The sequence below is a fragment of the Mustela nigripes genome, chromosome 4, assembly GCF_022355385.1.
Source record: "Mustela nigripes isolate SB6536 chromosome 4, MUSNIG.SB6536, whole genome shotgun sequence".
NCBI classification, from domain to species: Eukaryota; Metazoa; Chordata; class Mammalia; order Carnivora; family Mustelidae; genus Mustela; species Mustela nigripes.
In genome coordinates this window covers 121,835,347-121,857,722 of record NC_081560.1, presented here as the reverse complement: position 1 = coordinate 121,857,722, position 22,376 = coordinate 121,835,347, and the positions used below count along the sequence as shown (strand labels likewise).

General features: G+C 38.7%; 1 protein-coding gene across 1 annotated transcript in view; it reads left to right on the top strand.

The window, feature by feature from the left end:
* PCDH15 (protocadherin related 15) overlaps positions 1-22,376 on the top strand; it is a 784,172-nt gene that overhangs the window by 426,288 nt on the left and 335,508 nt on the right. The window contains exon 18 of the mRNA XM_059397646.1: positions 7,374-7,502. Within this exon, the coding sequence (XP_059253629.1) occupies positions 7,374-7,502 (129 nt within the window). The remainder of the gene's footprint in view (positions 1-7,373; positions 7,503-22,376) is intronic.

The following is a 22,376-nucleotide window of genomic DNA, read 5'->3' as shown; positions in this document are numbered from 1 at the left end:
AACCTTAATGATTATGGTTTGGAAGAAAGATATTTAATGAACACAGACCCCAGGTTGATATATTAAATTGAAATCATTACCAGCAATTTGTGTAAAACAGACGGCAAACATATAATTTGATAGTTTCATCATGGAAAACCACCTCCCCCCCACCACCAAAATGTGGTTAGGGGAGAAGAGAGAGAATGTTCTACTGCACATTGCCAATATGTTTGTAGACAAAGTTCAAAGAATGTTATTGGTATCCTTGTGCCTTTTTTCTCTTCTCTGAATCAACTTTATCAGTAGTAGCAGAGAAAACCTATACAATTGTAGATAAATATCTCATTATTATGAATATTTAGATTTCTTCAGCTATCATGAATACAGATAAACTCTTACTTTCTAGATTTTAGTAGTTATTTGCACTTACTTGGAATTCCTTGCAAATCTATGAGTTGAAAATCCCTTGAGAAAGCTTCTGCCATGTTTTATTCCAGTATTTTCACATTTTAGCTGAAATAGACTTCAGAATTTTTATGTATCATATGCTTTTTAAACAACTACATTTTACCTTATTTATAATAATAGCATCTAGGATGACTCCCAAATGCATTTTTTGGAGGAATATACACGCAACTTCTTTTCAGAAGCTTCTTTGTTACATTATTTACTTCTAAACTAAGTGCAACCAATCTGAGCTAAAAATGCGTTTTATTGGAAATTTTTATTGGAAAATCTGGGCAAACCTTATTATATTCATGGGTATAATTTGATCAACAGGGAAGAAGAAGTTTTCCTCGACCCTCTTAAGGTCCTTGGTTAGGTCTGAAAATTAAAGTGTCAAAGACAGATTAACAGGAGAAAGCATATAAATTTATATAAGTTCTACATGATGTTTTAGCCCCCATAAGGAAATGAAGACCCAAAGAATTGTCAAAACCCACTTGCTTTCAAAGTAGGTGACAGGGAGATAGGCAGGTGTCAGGAGGCTAAAAGGAGGTGTGAAATAATGAGGTCTGCTTATATAGAATTCTCTCCATCTCAACCTCTTGTGCTTGTTGATAATAAAAATGATACCTTCCTTCTGATACAGGGAGTCATCTTCCACATGGGAATTTAATATTCTAATAATTAATATTAAAATATAAAATTAATATAATGTATTAATACATTAATAATATGAAAACGTTTAATATAACTGAATGTTTTCCTGTATTTGCTGTTTTCCAGTGCCTTTCATTCAAAAGAGTCAGTATAGCAAAGTGGCATATTTTGGGATGATGTTCTCTTAACTCCTTCAAAACTCAGTGGTAGCAACAGCCTTTAGGAAGTTTGCTGTAAGAGGAAGCGAAACAGCAGGGGCTTAACCAAAGCAGGGTTTGTTTGTCTCATATAAAGAAACGTAGTGGTGGACAGAAAAGTGCTCCTGCAGGGCTCCTGCTGTCTCCTACCCGCTCTGCCATTTATCCTGTGTTTGCTTTCATCTCCATTCTCCTTATCTAAGGGGTTTATGATGACTAATACAATTCTAGGCATCTGCTCCACTTTGCAAAGAGCGGAGGGTAAGGATAAATGCCGGACACATGGGCCCCTTTTACTACCTGAACTAGAACTCTACCAGAGACCACACCTGGCATTTATCCACACAGGCTGGAAGATGACTAGTAAGTAGGGCTTTGTGGGTTGCAGTTGTCGATGAAACAGTAGCACAGCAAAAATATACACATACTCAAATCACAGTGAAAAATCTAAATATGCAAATAGAAGTCAGGATTTTTTTTCTTTTTTCTTTTTTTTTTTTTAACAAGTTTATCACTTGTTATTTCCCAATGGGGAACCATTCCTATTCAAAATACCAAGTTGTTCTGTAGTGTGGATATTTCTGACCAGATTTTCATGAGTTCTGCAATATTGTTTTTGTTCTTGATATAATTTGCTCTTGATATAATATTTTCTTGATATAATTTGATTATATCATGATTTCTGTTCTCTGTAAAATTTTCCAGAATTCCTAGCTTGAGTTCCTTGATTATGGCGTTCACCGTGAATACTGGTGGTCTTACAATTTCAGATCAGCAGGAGGCTTAGCATCTCTGCTTGGGCCTTGAACCAAGTTATTGCCCGAATGTCTTTTATTTCATTTTTAAAGATTTTTATTTACTTATTTAGTTAGTTAACGGTCAGAGAGAGAGAAAACACAAACAGTCAGAAAGGCCGACAGAGGGAGAGGAAGAAGCAGACTCCCCACTGAGCAAGCCCACCCCCCTGGGCTTGATCCCAAGACTCCTAGTCACATGATCTGAGCCAAAGGCAGATGCTTAAGGATTGAGCCACCCAGGCCCCACATGAATGTCTTTTAAAAGTTACAATATAAAAAAACATTTAGTGACACCTGGGTGGCTCCAAGGCTTAAGCCTTTGCCTTCGGCTTGGGTCATGTTCTCAGGGTCCTGGGATCCAGCCCCACATCAGGCTCTTTACTGGCGAGGAGACTGCTTCCCCCTCTCACTCTGTCTGCCTCTCTGCCTACTTGTAATCTGTCATATAAATAAATAAAATCTTAAAAAAATAAAACATTTAGAATCCAGAAGGCGAACATTAGTAACTACTTGTCAAACTATAGGAAACATTAGCAAAAGGAAAAAATATATATATGAGAAGAATTGTGTGTAAAATCCAAATAATTGAATTTCAAGATAGCTTGTTTAATAAAATTTTAGAATAGAGTAATGATGCATCTATCTATCTATCCCGGTAGTTTTTGAAAAAACAAAAACAAAATTGCAGTGGTTTTATTTGGTGTATACTCTTATATCAAAAAATTGACCATGTAATTTTAAAATTTTAAAAGAGAATGAGCTACTTGTTCATTCTCTTTGAAAAGCATAGATCTCATATTTCTCATTTGTTGGGAATAAAATACTGATATTTTAGTGTTTTCTGAAGTAAATCTTCCAGAAGTTTGATTTTTTTTTTTAGTTTTGAGATAATCTACGCTGTTCTACTAGTTTCTATTATTTTCATATGTAATATAATAAATTACATTTATATTACAATATAGATATTTATAAAGTATATAGTCTCCTCGCACTGCGCCTAGATATGCATGGAATTAAAATCTTTTTTTTTTAATCTCCTTTTTTTTAATACCTAATCTGATCTTCATGAGTTTACTCTGCTGCCTAGATAGTAACGTGTCCCTGGGCTGGGTCAGGTCACACTTAACTTGCTTGAAACAACATCCTAGCCTCTTCTCTTTTAACCACTCTTTTCAAGGTAGACATGCACTCACCAGTGAAGCTGTTCTTCCTCTCTTGCCTGACCTTATCCTAAAATCATACAGGTGCCTGGTGTGCTTACTATTTCTTGATGCTTAAGGAGGGCATGCAGCTCCAATGCTCTCCCTCTGTCAGTCTCTGTTTGCATGGTGTGTCTAGTTTGGCCCCTCAGTGTTGGCTTTTTGATTCTCTCCAGTCCCCTAGTGACTCCTTTGAGTATCTGGTGCATATGTTGCTGCCTTTGTGGATGTCCATTTGACTGTGGCCATCAGGGTCCTTTGCTCACAGAGTGATCTCTCAGCCCCTAGAATTCCTGAGCCACACACAAAGGAACAGCTTCTCTCTTTGCCTCTTGTCTCTGCCACTGCTGCGCATTCCCTGCCATGTCCTATAAGATGTGACTGCTGTGCAAGTTCTCTGGAGGCTTCCATGCTTCACAAGGGTCAGCCACTGTTTCACCAAAAGTTCTCTTACTTTCTCAAGACCTATCACCACTTTCCCCAAAGTGCTTCCCCAATGCTTCCTGTCTGTAGATGTGGCCCAGAGTAGCAGGGGAGAGGGAATGAAGAGGAAGACCTTTGCATCCCATCTCCTTGTCTTCTCCCTGCCTCCCCTTCTCTTCCCCATAATCCAGAGTAGGAAGGCATCCCCCCCTTTCTGCTTTTCTGGAAGACATTCTATAGTCTTTCATTCTCAGAAGGGGAAGAAGCCTCCCATGCCAGCCTCCCTGGTACTAGGAAGGGCAGCCTGTCCATGCCATCAAAGAAACTCTATGATCTGGGTCAGGCTGGCTTGGCTCTTGATGTTGTAGCCACAGGATGATTTTTAGCTATGGATAAAAATGTTTTGGATTAATATTGACCAAAAAGAAAACAGATTACAGGATATATGTATTTTCCTTATCCCACTGGATGGAAACAAAGATGGTCAGATCCTATACAACACAACTTCATTGTTCCAGACTCCAAACTCTCCATTTTTATTGAAAGGAATTAAACATGCTAATAAACTTTAGTTTCATACATGTTTATAGAAAAATTTTAAAGGTCTTTGAGTATATATATGTCTATGGATACATTTCCACAATGACCAAATAAAAGAGAGTACATCATTCCATCCTTTGTTTCCCAATTACATAGCATATAATACACTTTTTTTTCTATTTGCTTATAAGGAGACAGTTTCATTTAGATCTATATGAATGGAAAGTCATCATAATTCTATCTTCAGTAACTAGATAATGAATACATTTTGAACACCCTAAATATCTTCTATTAAACTAAGGTATTTTTTTTTTTAAAGATTTTACTTGTTTATTTGACAGAGAGAGAGATCACAAGTAGACAGAGAGGCAGGCAGAGAGAGGGGGATGCAGGCTCCCTGCTGAGCAGAGAGCCAACTGAGGGGCTCAATCCCAGGACCCTGAGATCATGAACTGAGCTGAAGGCAGAAGCTTAACTCACTGAGCCACCCTGGTGCCCTTTAAACCAGGTTTTTAAATTTAAGAAATTAACTTGAAGGATTCAATTAAGTCCAGAATATAAAATTAAGGAAGATCATAAAATATTTTTTTAAAGTTCTCATGGATAAAAAAAAATGGTTTGTGTAGATTATTGTACATATGCTTGTGTTTTTTTTTTTTACTTTGACTTTATATCTCTCAATTTTTATACTATATCAAACCAATGGTATCATATTAATGTCTTTATTTCAAGGCTAAAGTAGTTTATGAAAATAAATGTGTATTTTTTTTTATGTGTATTCAAATGGTCTGCTACAACAGAAATATCTGCTTGCACTGTTGAGTATTTAATACATTTTGTGAGGATTTATCCATGACTTAAAACAAAATAAAATCTATGGCATGTTATAATTAAAATAAGTAATAACCCCCAAAATGATAATTTTTGGTATATAGTACTGCAAGTACTTCCAGCTCCTAGACTTGTAATTTGATACAGCATTTGAGAAAATTACAGCAGTAAGACAAATTCCCTTAATGGGAAAAAGGTAGCTTTGCACTAATCAGGTTTATTAGTTTAATAACTTATCTTTTTTATTTAATTGGCATCGTGTAAATTGATTTGTAAAATTAATTGGGAACATTTGTTGGCTGACATACTGTTCTTTTTATCTAATTCCCTTGAAATGACCTGATCTGATATCTTAAGTATTCAACATTAACCAGCTGAAAATCTGTCCTTGGTACATAAACATCCTATAGGGCCCAGACCCATATTGGAGTGTTGTCACCATCTTTGCGAACCTATCAAAAAAAGTTACATGATTGTGCTTTACAACTAACTAATCTGCCACTATTTCAATAGATTGAAATGAATAGAGTCAATAGGTCTAATGTCTAGCCTGGGCATTTGGATTGATTAGCCGAGGGATTCCGATGCAAATGGTCTTTAGATTACTTTTCAAGAAATACGTAGGCTGGATATTATTCCGTGCGTTCTTAGTTCTTAATACTTGGGTCAAAAGAGACATGGATATTCCTCATGCATATACAATTACTAAGATGTAGAGAAATACATATATACATGAATTTTAGTCCCTATTAGCACAAAAATGGTGGACTTGTTGAGCTTTTCCGATTTCTTGGTGATCCAGCTCTCTTCTGCCTTACTCAGCAACAGTCCATAGTCTTTGACTAAAGATCAATACAGTCTGAAAACATCACACACTATAGGGTCAAGAATGGGATTTGTAAACAATAGGATGAAAACACATTCTATTGATTGACAGAGAAATAAGAACAGGTGGGTGGGCATAAAGAGGGTGAGACAATCTGAAGGAAGTCAACACACTCTAGTGTGTCTACTCTTAGATTTTCACCCTGGCTATCAATTTTAATGTCTTGTTCACCCTGAGGCAAATTGAGAACTACTGATCCTGTAAAAACATCATTTTCCTGGTTTTAACTCATACAACTTTTAGAGAAATAGCATTTGTTCAACTGTGTTTTTGTTGTTGTTATAAAAGCAATGTTGGAAAAAATGTGGAAAATATATAAAACATAAAATATATTTTATATAAAATATATTAAAAAATATATATTAGGGGCGCCTGGGTGGCTCAGTGTGTTAAGCCGCTGCCTTCGGCTCAGGTCATGATCTCAGGGTCCTGGGATTGAGTCCCACATGGGGCTCTCTGCTCTGCGGGGAGCCTGCTTCTTCCTCTCTCTCTCTCTGCCTGCCTCTCTGCCTACTTGTGATCTCTGTCTGTCACATAAATAAAATCTTTAAAAAATATATATATATATATATTATATTTTTTTATGAAATATGCCCCGCACTAGCATAGAGCTGGGTGTGCAACAGGTGCAGCTTCTCAGGCTTTGATTAGAAAGAGCAGTTTCCAGCTTGATTCACGTCTGAAGATGTTCCTTGATTGTGCAGGAGCTTAGTAGAACTACATAATAGACTCTTGTTGCAGCAGGCCAATGGTTGACCTTTGAACCTGGAAGCACATAGGTGAACCTGCTTACCACTTCCTCAGGCTCTGTGATCACAACATAATAACTTAACCAGTGATATATAGGGCTCAAACTCTTGGTGTAGAGGTGAGCCCAGAAAATGATGAATGTAGTATTTTCTGACAGCTTTGACTCACCTGAGAATACCCATTTGATGCACTGTGCTCTTTGATAAGCTTCCATTTTTATTTTTAAACACTGTGAAATGTAAGTGCTATAAACTACAAAAATGTTACATTTCAGAGAAAAAGAGGTACATGTGTATATAAACAAAAGCTTGCCACCCATAAAATGTGAACAAGATAAAGGTAAAAATCACTTTCTCGGAATAAGCCTCCAGGAAATACTTGTCATTTTCAAGAAGATTTTTGCCCTGTAATATCATCATTTGCTTTCTCCATCTGTGTGTGTGTGTGTGTGTGTGTGTGTATGTTTGAGCTGAGTATTGCAAACTTTTTTTTTTTTTTTTTGGAAAGCTAAGGAGTAAGGATACCAATGAAATGCCTTGGGTTTTAGTTGGAGTGAGGCAAGGTCTCACTCTGTTTCAGATAGACAAACACCAACATAATGGATGAGCTGACATCAACATCGAAATAACTCCTCTCACATTTAGTCCTATTTTTTTCCTTTAAGACCTCAACGGCTACCGTGAATGTGGTGGTGACAGATGTCAATGACAATGCGCCGGTGTTCGATCCCTATCTGCCTAGAAATCTGTCTGTGGTGGAGGAAGAAGCCAATGCCTTTGTGGGTCAAGTACGGGTAAGTGGAATATACATGTGTATATATGTGTATGAAATGTGTTTTTTAGTTGAGTACATTCCTCACATTTTAATTTTGAAAGGAGATTCAGCAGATGTAATGTGCAGTGGGTCATCAGAATTGTTGAAGGGAATTGGTGAGTGAGATCACTTGGGTATAAGGCAAAACAGCAGTAAAGTGCATTCATTATCAGTCACAATGCTGGATGCTCTTCAAGATTGTGTTCTTGTTTTCATAAATCTCATGTCCATTTGACTTCACTTATTAAGCATGTCGATTTACATTTTGTGACCCTTGGGTGATTTAAACATTGATTCATTGGAGAGTACTCTTCTCTTATTTAGTATATTTTTTTATTTTCTGGAGTTATAATAAGGTATCTATAGAGAAATATGTAATTAGCTATACTATTTAGTAAGAATTCATAATATGAATCCATATCAGAATATGGATGTTTAGAGGCAAATTCATCTGGTTGGATAAACATCCATTTAACATTGCTTTGCACCCACATTTCACACACACACACACACACACACACACACACACACACACCTCTTGTCTAACACTGATTCTAACACTGGATCTATCAGCACCTCTTGCACTTGTGCACCTCTTGCTCTAACACCTCTTATCTAACCTGATTGTAACACTGGATGTATCAGCTGGTTTCTGTACTTCCTTTGAAGAATAATCCCATTTTTCTTCTAGAAGCAGTATATCCTCAGTTGGGCCATACTTGGTCTTGAACGTGGTTGATGGTTTAGAAGCCATAAGCTGAGAGCAAATTTTGAGGAAGTCACACATATTTCACAGTATCTACCTGAGAGGAGGCATCTGTGTGAGCCACAGGCAAAGAAAGAACCATTGTCTCACAAGGAGTGGGTCATCCAGGTGTGAGTCCAGACTTCAGGATCCAACCTTTTTCCTGTTAAAGCCTTGAGTCTTTTTTTTTTTTAAAGATTTTTTCATTTATTTATTTGACAGACAGATCACAAGTAGGAAGAGAAGCAGGCAGAGAGAGGAGGAAGCAGGCTTCCTGCTGAGCAGAGAGCCCGATGCGGGGCTTGATTCCAGGACCCTGGGATCATGACCTGAGCCGAAGGAAGAGGCTTTAACCCACTGAGCACCCAGGTGCCCCTAAAGCTTTGAGACCTGAATAGGAATTTTGCTGGTGCCTTGAAGCAAGCCTTCTCTACAAGCCAAATGCTCTTCCAGTCAGAAAAAGATCTGGTGTTCAGTCCAGTTTCCTCTGTGGCTGCAGAAGAAAAGAGCTTCTCTAAATGTTGTTAAAGGCATAGACCTTCTGCCTTTCATACCAATCCCTGAGATTTTGACTGGGCAGCGTGAGCTCATCAGTTTTTTCCCTTACCTCTGACTATACTCGACAACTCCATAGCCATACTCATCATCCCTGTCACTCTGCCTCTCAAATCCTGGAGAGATTGCATAAGGTGTACATTCCTTCATGCCTTGATGCAGCCCCAGCTCACCACAGGGGAGAGAACTAGTCCTTGTGCTATTGTAACAAACCACGGGGTCTTGATACCGTGTAGCCAGCGAGCCATCCAGCTCCACTCCAGAAGCCTGTGTATTAGTACTTCCAGCTTTGACTGTGGACTCTATAAGAAAAGACCTGTAGACAAAAGATTGTACTAGCTTTTACTGTGTACTCTATAAGAAAAGACCTGTAGACAAAAGATTGAGGTAGAAATCATTTTTGAGAAGTTCAAGTGATACTCACAGGCAAGTAGGAAGCAATGCATGGAAAAGACAGCTGCTAATAAAGGGGCAACTACTAAACCAGTCATTAGGAAGACTGGAGCTCAATTCCAAGGGCAAATCTAGAAAATTCTCCAAACATATGTCCCAGAATTATTGATCCTGAAATGTGATGGGACTGGCAAATTCATGCACGAAATCCTGAGAGTTCTTGGTCACCAATGCTGTGGAGGAGGGCGTTGTTGGTACTTCCTGCCTCCAGGACAAGCAAGCAGCCAGCTCTCTGCCGTTTGGATACAAGGGCATTGGGTCAGACTGTAGACACCAGCAGACAGAAGTCAGCCAGAAAGTCAGACAGAAAGTCAGCCAAGGGCCACACATAGGGCACTGACAGTCTATTACACTAGGCAAACAAGGTGGTAAAATGATTGGCATGTGCAGAAAACACAGAAAAGGGGATGGTGATGAATTTGGCTCATGAAGGATGAACATTGATGAGAAGAAAATTAGGAGGAGTTGGAAGCGGTCTAATGTGATTGCATGAATAAAAGCACAGACACAGAGCATAGGACATGCCATATTACATGTGCCAAGTTGTGAACATTTCTCTGTGCATATTGGCAAAAATGTTGGCAGGGGGGCCCCTGGAGGGTTTGAGGTATAGTATCACTAGATTTTTGTTATAAAGATTAGTCTTGAATAGACTATAATGGGAGATACTACATCCAGAAAGCTGGATAAGAAGGTAATTATAAGAGCCCAGACATAGAGACACGAGCTATTACAATCGTTTAATCATAGTGATGTTAAATATTGGGTTGCCTGGGTGTCTCAGTTTATTAAGCATCTGCCTTTGGCTCAGGTCATGGTCTCAGGGTCTTGGGGTTGAGCCCTGTGTTGGGTTCCCTGCTCAATGGGAAGCCTGCTTCTCCCTCTGCCTCTGCCCTTCCCCACATTTGTGCTCTCTCTCAAATAAATAAAAAACCTTAAAAAAAATACCATTATAGTTGCCATTCTAGTTGCCACTAGAAAACTGAAAAATATATTTAGTCAGAACTACCAACTACTCAGATAAAATAAACAGGTATTAAAATCATTTAGGGAAATTATCTTTTCCATTTCTCTTTATTTACTTAGCAGAGAGATAAAACCCATATGGAATATATAATTAATAATATGTAAGGAGATAGTAACATAATGATAATTGTTGGTAATTTTTATTTTTCCTTTCTCATTATGGTTACTTTTCCTAGTGGTTCTTTGTCTATGAAGGATTTACAGCGTTAAGTTGGTTTCTCATCTCCTAATTCTTAAATTAGATGAGAAATGGCCTCTGTAGTTTATTTCAGCATTAAAAATTGAGATATAAACTTTAGCATTCATAATTTGACAAAGCAGTAATTGTCCTGGTCTTTAGGCAATAACATGCTCTCACAAAAAACTAAAATGAGTTTGAAAGTACAAAGGAACACAGAAACGTGCCAAACAGGTGCAGCCTACTGATTCTGCTCAGTTCCAAGAAGTTCTAATGTTCTGAGAATGGAATTTTGATGCATCATAATGATCTCCTGTTGCTACCTAATGATAATTATATAATACATTAATTTCACTAAATGACTCATGCTCTGCTTATAAAATTTATTTTTAATTGTCACCAAAAAACTATTAAGACAATTTAAAACCAAGATACATATGGTTAGTTATTGCACTGAATTTGAACTACCAACTGAAGGGGGTTTTGTTCTAATGATGTTTTAGCATGCATAATCCAATATTTGCATGCAAAAGCTGAAGGAAAATTTATTTACTTTTTATGTGTTAAGGTAGTGTTGTGGTATCAAACTTTATTAAATAGGGAATACTTCTGAAGCAGTATTTATGGATTATGCAGAGCAAAGAATTTTATCAGCATATTAAAAAAAAAAAAAAAAAACCTACCAGCCAGTAATTTCTTTTTTTTTTTTTTTTTTTTTTAAAGATTTTATTTATTTATTTTGTCAGAGAGAGAGCGAGCGAGAGCGAGCACAGGCAGACAGAGTGGAAGGCAGAGTCACAGGGAGAAGCAGGCTCCCTGCGGAGCAAGGAGCCCGATGTGGGACTCGATCCCAGGATGCTGGGATCATGACCTGAGCCGAAGGCAGCTGCTTAACCAACTGAGCCACCCAGGCGTCCCCAGCCAGTAATTTCTGAACGTAGAACTCACAACACACAAGTATGATATACCACACTTAGCTTTGGAAATCATTTGCATAATTCTCAGAGCATATGCAGCAGCAGTATTGTTGGGGAGAGAAGAAAGTATGTAGATAGACATAGAACAGACTCCATCTCTACATTGTGTCCAATGTGTCATCCTGATGATTTCCTAAAGGATGAGGAATGCCACAGAGGACTAAGGAAGCTGTGTCAAGGTTCATGGGAAAATGTATTCATCTGCAGTCTCTTGACAAATTAGTGAGATTCTAGGTTGGGGGGGGTGGTGGAGAAAGAAAGAAAGAGAAGAAAGATACCAGGCAGATAGGATAGAGGACAGAGTTGAACTTAAACAACAAAAAGTAATGATGTACTGTATGGTGACTAACATAAAAAAGAAAAAAAATAATAAAGAAAATGGGGTTACCTAAAAATAATAAATAAATAAGAGGCAATTTGAGAACAGTTTGACAGTCATGGAGGACTGGTTCAGAGGCGTTCTGGAAAATTGATGAGAATCATGTTGAGTTCTGATGAGGAAGCCCTCGATACAGCTGCTGGTAGAAAGACTTGGTAACTGGGTGACATGGCATGTCCGAATAAAGTCTTATCCAATACCCTTTCCAGCATGTCATCGCAGGAGGTAGTGTCTAGAGGATCAGTAAGTATATCCTGACTCTGGGACACAGGCAGGCCAACAGTTCATCCCCAGGTGGGTCTCAGATTTAAGAGGCCTCATACCTGCTACAGAAAATCTCCACTCCTCCCAGATCCTGGAGTGTGCAGATAAGCAGCAGAAGACTTGGTGGGAGGGGAAGAGAAAGAGAAAGTAAGAGAGATGTTACAGAATACAGAATATTTATCCACATGCCTACATATATAAACAATTTATGTATGCATGTGTTATTGTTAAGGTAAACAGCTGAGGGTAAAGAAGCTGGGTGGGCACCTGGGTGACTCAGTTGATTAAGCATCTGCCTTTGACTCAGGTCACGGTCTCAGGGTCTTGGGATCGAGCCCTGTGTTGGGCTCCCTGCTCAGTGGGAAGCCTTCTTCTCCCTCTGCCTCTGCCTTTCCTCTGTGTTTGTGCTCTCATTTTTTTCCTTAGAGTTTGCCAAACTGCTTAGATGTGTCTCCCAGACCCTCTTTCTTCCTAAATCAGAAGGACAGGCTAACAGTGGGTCATTCTGATGTGTGAGTCAGGCGGACCACTTTGGTCCCACCAGCAACACTGGGTCAGCAGAAGTGGAGAATCGTGACAGCCCACTCAGGATGGTGCATGCCACTTTCATTCATTTTCTCGACTAATGTGTGATGGATTCTACCCTGAGTCTGGATGGGGAGTGAGGAGGAGATAAAAGGGGCAGCAGGCCGGGGAGAAGTCTGTTCTATAAGCCCTGTCTTCATCAAGGCTTCCCAAGAAGAACTTCTTTGTAGTTGTCCAACAGAATTTAGCATGAGGAAGATGAGAAGCTGTTTTCACTTTGGCCCTGGATGGCCCAGGAGTTCTTCAGTAAATATTCTGGGTCAGTGGATATCGAGGGGAGGGGGAAACTTGGAGCTTCCTCCAGCTCTCTGGCCTCCTAGCAGCATCTCAGGGAGGGTTCCTTAGGACCCACAATTCTCCTTAAGTTCATTCTATCTGTTTTTCAGAGTAGCCCTGGGCCTTAAAGCCCACACAAATGCACAGAAGGCTAGCTTGGAAATAACACGGTCTCTTCTGTTTAAGCCAGGTTCTTAGTGGTGTATATGATATAGAGTGACCCGCTTCCCGGCCAACTTCCCGTCAAGGCCTTGTAGAAAATCTTATGCCGACCTGACTTCTCTTAGCTCTAAGTAACAGAAATAGAGCCCTGAGTCAACAAAATGTTCTTCTGGTTCTAAAACAAAAGAGGCTGAATTTATTTAACCTGAAACATAAATGTATTCCCAACGTGAGTTCTGTATGGTAAATGCCAGCCGCTGTAAAGGGGTTGTGATTCAGTCTAAACCCTTAGAGTGGTTTTAAAATCATTAGTGAACTTCAACATTGAGAAGGGTAGGGATGCTTTTCATTTAAATAAGAAATTGGTATTTCCTCCAAATATACAATTGAATATTAGGGAAAATAAATCTGAACCTCAGTGGCATGTCTCTGATGAATGTCCTTGTCATCTCCCTGTGTGGGGCTCTAAAAATGAAATGAAGGTGGGAGATTTATGGTGTTTTATTTACTTTTTGTAGCTCAGTCTGGCACTCAGCAGTGCCTAAAACTATCATACTTCTTTTTTAAGTGGGCCACAAGTGGGAAATTTTATGGGTTCTCTTGTCAAGTCATGCTATGCAATGCAAACCCTGTACTCAGTCAACTCAAGAAGGAATCCCACACAATTTGAAAAGTTGGTGACATGGATTTTAAGGCTGCTACCTAACAATATTTATAATGGAGGTTTATTTGCGGCTTGTGAATATGTTTGAAGCTTGGTGATCCTTGAGATACTCAATGAGAAGTTGGTAAATGAGTTAGAACAGGTTGTGCATGTATCTTTGAGGTGTTTACTTAAGGCCTACCCTTAGAGCAGTTTATAGTCTTACTGTGAGCCATCATGATAAATACACGTGTGTGTGCCTGTGTTTGTGTGCTTGTGTAAATATTCACAGTTGCATAATCCCAGATGTGGGATGAATGATCACGGTCCCCTCCTTACCACTGAATGTCATCTTTATCTGAATAACTTCACCGTTGCCATTGAAGTCGGTCTTTTTCCCCTTCTTGAGACCCTACAACCTGTTTGGTCCTGGTCTCCGTATGTTTAAGCCCATCTGATTCTTTCTACCTTTCCCTAGATCTGTTTGCTTCTTAAACCTTCTCCTTTAATACTGTATAGTAATATTCTTTTTTGCTAGTTTCATTGAGGTATCATTGGCATTCAGAAAACTACACGTGACTCATATATGCAATTCAGTTGAGTTTGATTTAGGACATATGGATACTCTTGTTATTGTCACCACGATCAAGGTGACAAGACGTTTCCGCCACCTCCCCAGCTAACATATTCAACATGCATAACACTCAACCCTTATCTTCAGCTTCTTCGGATGGGGCTCTCTGCCTTGAATTCTGCTTCTCGGTCACTCTGTTACAAGCCGGATGCTGGGAAGCCTCGCATCTCTTCTTTCTACCTCATTGTCCACATCTGGTTCATCTGATAACTTTACATGGCTCTCCCTGTTCTCAGATTCCCTCCTTCTTCCTCTAGACAAGCACAGTCCAGCTCTGTTTCTCACCTGAGCTAATGTCACAATGTCTTTTTTTATTCTTTTAATCACAGGTTTATTTTATTTTTCTGCTATGCATCAAGGACACACTACATTAAAGTGTATCTTTATAGTTTGCTTGACTGCTATTTTTTTCACTTAATTGATTATCCCAACACTAGTCTGCACACCTCCTAATTATCCTCAGCATACTTGCTGGAACGCTCTTCTCTAACCAAGTGTTCAGCTGCAGGAAAACATCTCTCCATGCAGCAAAAAAGGCTTCCCTAGCTTTCCCTGAGTCTGTGCTAACCTGCTTGTAGCTACCAAGACACGCTCTCAGTACTACTCCGGAGTCCCTGTGCCTTTGCTTGTATTCCAGCCTTGATTTCTTCTTTTTCCATCCTTTTATCTAGAGAGCTGATCTTTGAAATTCTGGCCAAACATAATCTCTTCCAGAAAACCCTACCTGAACTTTTCTGTTTCCTAAGTGACCCATACTCATGGTTCCATTTATACTGTGCACTTTTTTTTATTAATAATACTATTTATTTTTATTGTGTTATGTTAGTATAAGTTTTTGGTAGTACTTACAAAACATACCGAAGTTATCTATTTGCCCCAATTTCTTAGAAGCAGAGACTGTGTCATAGTGATCTGATAAACCTACTATTCAGCCAAAATATTTGACTTTTAGAAGATGCTGAATTAAACTAGACCTAATGGATTAAAATTATCTAAAAGTGAATTTTTTTCAATATAGATTCAGATACATTGTACAAAGAGAAGAGCTGTAATAGATGTTAACATACCCACAAATAAATCGTCTTCACAAAGTTTTGTTATTGGGTATCAGTCTAGTTTTGGAATTTCAGCATGTAGGATAGAAGATTAATTTAAAATGGTCATTTAAAAAGTGGTGTTGGGGCACCTGGGTGGCTCAGTCACTTAAGCATCTACCTTCGGCTCAGGTCATGATTCCGAGGTTCTGGGATAGAGTCCCACATTGGGCTCCCTGCTGAGCGGGTTCTTCCTCTCCCACTCCCCCTGCTTGTGTTCCCTCTCTCGCTGTCTCTCTCTGTCAAAAAAATACATAAAATCTTTAAAGGGAAAAAAAAAACGCAGTATTAATGCAAAGAACAAGTGAAATTTCTAATCAGGACAGGGCAAAATCTTTACCACCTGGAGACAGGGAAACATCTCGGTCTAAGATGATTTACATGCAGGAATCCTCTGACAGATACGCTACCAACCTGTTGGGCCACACTCTTGGAGCTGTATTTTCTACCCACCTCTTTACAATAGATACTCCTTTCTAATTATTTAATATTTGTCGAAGAAGAAATACGGACTATTTTTGCCTCACAAACCCGTGCTCCATTCATCCAGCTTTGCCTTCTAATGTTCCATTACTTATTTATGAGATCCAGCTTTATACAAATTGCACTTCTGTTTTATAGACTTATGAAAATTCATGGCCTATTCACTCTAGTTGGATTCAGTTATCCTTCTCTACAAATGTTATAGCTCCCTACAATTACTTACACCGACTTTACTGCCTAACTCAGGAGGAAGCTTGGCAAATCAGCTTTTGGTTTTACAAGAAGGATTCCAACTGTTTCTGAAGCTTTTTATTAAGACCAAATCTTGTCCTTTAAACTTTAAGAAAAATGGGGAATAGGTAGAAAGTGATCTAAACATATATGCACAAATTACTATAAAGTAAACCTATGGGGGCACCTAGGTGGCTCACTCGGTTGTCTGCCTTCAGCTCGGGTCATGATCCTGGGGTCCTGGGACAGAGTCCTGTATCAGGATCCTTGCTCAGCAGGGAGCCAGCTTCTCCCTCTGCCTGCCGGTCCCCCTGCTTGTGCGTGTGCTCTCTCTCTCTCTCTCTCTGTGTGTCTCTCTGACAAATAAATAAATAATAATTCAAATAAACACATGTGCAGGTGCATATGGTACACATACTGGATATATAACCATCCAGGAGAGCCCATGCATGCATGCTCCTGCCCGGTGAGACTCTCCTCCACTGTCAGGTAACCACATGGTTCATTTCTTGCTTTGTACTGTAGATCAGCCTACACTGTAAGCATCCATAAACAGCACAGTTTAGTTATGTCTTTTTAAAATTGTCTATAAACAGAGTTATAGACTATGTATGATCTACTACCCACCTTCTTTTACTCACCTTTATCTTTTTAGAGTCAACTTTCTGCCTGTTTGTTGGTGTATTTTTTTTTAAATTTTTTATTTTTTATAAACATATATTTTTATCCCCAGGGGTACAGGTCTGTGAATCACCAGGTTTACACACTTCACAGCACTCACCAAATCAAATACCCTCCCCAATGTCCATAATCCCACCCCCTTCTCCCAAACCCCCTCCCCCCGGCAACCCTCAGTTTGTTTTGTGAGATTAAGAAGTCACTTATGGTTTGTCTCCCTCCCAATCCCATCTTGTTTCATTTATTCTTCTTCTACCCACTGAAGCCTCCATGTTGCATCACCACTTCCTCATATCAGGGAGATCATATGATAGTTGTCTTTCTCTGCTTGACTTATTTCACTAAGCATGATACGCTCTAGTTCCATCCATGTTGTTGCAAATGGCAAGATTTCATTTCTTTTGATGGCTGCATAGTATTCCATTGTGTATATATACCACATCTTCTTGATCCATTCATCTGTTGATGGACATCTAGGTTCTTTCCATAGTTTGGCTATTGTGGACATTGCTGCTATAAACATTCGGGTACACGTGCCCCTTTGGATCACTACGTTTGTATCTTTAGGGTAAATACCCAATAGTGCAATTGCTGGGTCATAGGGCAGTTCTATTTTCAACATTTTGAGGAACCTCCATGCTGTTTTCCAGAGTGGCTGCACCAGCTTGCATTCCCACCAACAGTGTAGGAGGGTTCCCCTTTCTCCGCATCCTCGCCAGCATCTGTCATTTCCTGACTTGTTGATTTTAGCCATTCTGACTGGTGTGAGGTGATATCTCATTGTGGTTTTGATTTGTATTTCCCTGATGCCAGGTGATATGGAGCACTTTTTCATGTGTCTGTTGGCCATCTGGATGTCTTCTTTGCAGAAATGTCTGTTCATGTCTTCTGCCCATTTCTTGATTGGATTATTTGTTCTTTGGGTGTTGAGTTTGCTAAGTTCTTTATAGATTCTGGACACTAGTCCTTTATCTGATATGTCGTTTGCAAATATCTTCTCCCATTCTGTCAGTTGTCTTTTGATTTTGTTAACTGTTTCCTTTGCTGTGCAAAAGCTTTTGATCTTGATGAAATCCCAGTAGTTCATTTTTTCCCTTGCTTCCCTTGCCTTTTGCGTTGTTCCTAGGAAGATGTTGCTGCGGCAGAGGTCGAAGAGGTTGCTGCCCGTGTTCTCTTCAAGGATTTTGATGGATTCCTTTCGTACATTGAGGTCCTTCATCCATTTTGAGTCTATTTTTGTGTGTGGTGTAAGGAAATGGTCCAATTTCATTTTTCTGCATGTGGCTGTCCAATTTTCCCAGCACCATTTATTGAAAAGGCTGTCTTTTTTCCATTGGACATTCTTTCCTGCTTTGTCGAAGATTAGTTGACCATAGATTTGAGGGTCTATTTCTGGGCTCTCTATTCTGTTCCATTGATCTATGTGTCTGTTTTTGTGCCAGTACCATGCTGTCTTGATGATGACAGCTTTGTAATAGAGCTTGAAGTCCGGAATTGTGATGCCACCAACGTTGGCTTTCTTTTTCAATATCCCTTTGGCTATTCGAGGTCTTTTCTGGTTCCATATAAATTTTAGAATTATTTGTTCCATTGCTTTGAAAAAGATGGATGGTACTTTGATAGGAATTGCATTAAATGTGTAGATTGCTTTAGGTAGCATAGACATTTTCACAATATTTATTCTTCCAATCCAGGAGCATGGAACATTTTTCCATTTCTTTGTGTCTTCCTCAATTTCTTTCATGAGTACTTTATAGTTTTCTGAGTATAGATTCTGTGCCTCTTTGGTTAGGTTTATTCCTAGGTATCTTATGGTTTTGGATGCAATTGTAAATGGGATTGACTCCTTAATATCTCTTTCTTCTGTCTTGCTGTTGGTATAGAGAAATGCAACTGATTTCTGTGCATTGATTTTATATCCTGACACTTTACTGAATTCCTCTATAAGTTCTAGCAGTTTTGGAGTGGAGTCTTTTGGGTTTTCCACATATAGTATCATATCATCTGCGAAGAGTGATAATTTGACTTCTTCTTTGCCGATTTGGATGCCTTTAATTTCCTTTTGTTGTCTGATTGCTGAGGCTAGGACCTCTAGTACTATGTTGAATAGCAGTGGTGATAATGGACATCCCTGCCGTGTTCCTGACCTTAGCGGAAAAGCTTTCAGTTTTTCTCCATTGAGAATGATATTTGCGGTGGGTTTTTCATAGATGGCTTTGATGATATTGAGGTATGTGCCCTCTATCCCTACACTTTGAAGAGTTTTGATCAGGAAGGGATGTTGTACTTTGTCAAATGCTTTTTCAGCATCTATTGAGAGTATCATATGGTTCTTGTTCTTAATTTTATTGATGTGTTGTATCACATTGACTGATTTGCGGATGTTGAACCAACCTTGCAGCCCTGGAATAAATCCCACTTGGTTGTGGTGAATAATCTTTTTAATGTACTGTTGAATCCTATTGGCTAGTATTTTGTTGAGTATTTTCGCATCTGTGTTCATCAAGGATATCGGTCTATAGCTCTCTTTTTTGGTGGGATCCTTGTCTGGTTTTGGGATCAAGGTGATGCTGGCCTCATAAAATGAGTTTGGAAGTTTTCCTTCCATTTCTATTTTTTGGAACAGTTTCAGGAGAATAGGAATTAGTTCTTCTTTAAATGTTTGGTAGAATTCCCCCGGGAAGCCGTCTGGCCCTGGGCTTTTGTTTGTTTGGAGATTTTTAATGACTGTTTCAATCTCCTTACTGGTTATGGGTCTGTTCAGGCTTTCTATTTCTTCCTGGCTCAGTTGTGGTAGTTTATATGTTTCTAGGAATGCATCCATTTCTTCCAGATTGTCAAATTTATTGCCGTAGAGTTGCTCATAGTATGTTCTTATAATAGTTTGTATTTCTTTGGTGTTAGTTATGATCTCTCCTCTTTCATTCATGATTTTATTTATTTGGGTCCTTTCTCTTTTCTTTTTGATAAGTCGGGCCAGGGGTTTATCAATTTTATTAATTCTTTCAAAGAACCAGCTCCTAGTTTCGTTGATTTGTTCTATTGTTTTTTGGGTTTCTATTTCATTGATTTCTGCTCTGATCTTTATGATTTCTCTTCTCCTGCTGGGCTTAGGGTTTCTTTCTTGTTCTTTCTCCAGCTCCTTTAGGTGTAGGGTTAGGTTGTGTACCTGAGACCTTTCTTGTTTCTTGAGAAAGGCTTGTACCGCTATATATTTTCCTCTCAGGACTGCCTTTGTTGTGTCCCACAGATTTTGAACCGTTGTATTTTCATTATCATTTGTTTCCATGATTTTTTTCAATTCTTCTTTAATTTCCCGGTTGACCCATTCATTCTTTAGAAGGATACTGTTTAGTCTCCATGTATTTGGGTTCTTTCCAAACTTCCTTTTGTGGTTGAGTTCTAGCTTTAGAGCATTGTGGTCTGAAAATATGCAGGGAATGATCCCAATCTTTTGATACCGGTTGAGTCCTGATTTAGGACCGAGGATGTGATCTTTTCTGGAGAATGTTCCATGTGCACTAGAGAAGAATGTGTATTCTGTTGCTTTGGGATGAAATATTCTGAATATATCTGTGATGTCCATCTGGTCCAGTGTGTCATTTAAGGCCTTTATTTCCTTGCTGATCTTTTGCTTGGATGACCTGTCCATTTCAGTGAGGGGAGTGTTAAAGTCCCCTACTATTATTGTATTATTGTTGATGTGTTTCTTTGATTTTGTTATTAATTGGTTTATATAGTTGGCTGCTCCCACATTGGGGGCATAGATATTTAAAATTGTTAAATCTTCTTGTTGGACAGACCCTTTGAGTATGATATAGTGTCCTTCCTCATCTCTTATTATAGTCTTTGGCTTAAAATCTAATTGATCTGATATAAGGATTGCCACTCCTGCTTTCTTCTGATGTCCATTAGCATGGTAAATTCTTTTCCACCCCCTCACTTTAAATCTGGAGGTGTCTTCGGGCTTAAAATGTGTTTCTTGGAGGGAACATATAGATGGGTTTTGTTTTTTTATCCATTCTGATACCCTGCGTCTTTTGACAGGGGCATTTAGCCCATTCACATTCAGGGTAACTATTGAGAGATATGAATTTAGTGCCATTGTATTGCCTGTAAGGTGACTGTTACTGTATATGGTCTCTGTTCCTTTCGATCTACCACTTGTAGGCTCTCTCTTTGCTTAGAGGACCCCTTTCAATATTTCCTGTAGAGCTGGTTTGGTATTTGCAAATTCTTTCAGTTGTTGTTTGTCCTGGAAGCTTTTAATCTCTCCTTCTATTTTCAACGATAGCCTAGCTGGATATAGTATTCTTGGCTGCATGTTTTTCTCGTTTAGTGCTCTGAAAATATCATGCCAGCTCTTTCTGGCCTGCCAGGTCTCTGTGGATAAGTCAGCTGCCAATCTAATATTTTTACCATTGTATGTTACAGACTTCTTTTCCCGGGCTGCTTTCAGGATTTTCTCTTTGTCATTGAGACTTGTAAATTTTACTATTAAGTGACGGGGTGTGGGCCTATTCTTATTGATTTTGAGGGGCATTCTCTGAACCTCCTGAATTTTGATGCTCGTTCCCTTTGCCATATTGGGGAAATTCTCCCCAATAATTCTCTCCAGTATACCTTCTGCTCCCCTCTCACTTTCTTCTTCTTCTGGAATCCCAATTATTCTAATGTTGTTTCGTCTTATGGTGTCACTTATCTCTCGAATTCTCCCCTCGTGGTCCAGTAGCTGTTTGTCCCTCTTTTGCTCAGCTTCTTTATTCTCTGTCATTTGGTCTTCTATATCACTAATTCTTTCTTCTGCCTCATTTATCCTAGCAGTGAGAGCCTCCATTTTTGATTGCACCTCATTAATAGCTTTTTTGATTTCAACTTGGTTAGATTTTAGTTCTTTTATTTCTCCAGAAAGGGCTTTTATATCTCTCGAGAGGGTTTCTCTAATATCTTCCATGCCTTTTTCGAGCCCGGCTAGAACCTTGAGAATTGTCATTCTGAACTCTAGATCTGACATATTACCGATGTCTGTATTGATTAGGTCCCTAGCCTTCGGTACTGCCTCTTGTTCTTTTTTTTGTGTTGAATTTTTACGTCTTGTCATTTTGTCCAGATAAGAGTAAATTAAGGGGCAAGTAAAATACTAAAAGGGTGGCAACAACCCCAGGAAAATATGCTTTAACCAAATTAGAAGAGATTCAAAATCGTGAGTGGGGAGAAAGGGGATAAAAAGAGGTTCAAAAAGGAAGAAAGAAAAAAAAAACAAAAACAAAAAGAAAAGAAAAAGAAAAAAAAAGAAAAGAAAAGAAAAGAATTTTTTAAAAAAAGAAAACACCTAAGAAAAATGTAAAAAAAAAAAAAATATATATATATATATATATTAGATAAACTAGTAAAAAATCGTTAAAAAAGAAAAAGGTAACAGTTAAAAAAAAAAATTTTACCCAAAGGCGAGAAAAAAAAAAAATGAAAAAGAAAAAATGAAATTAACTGC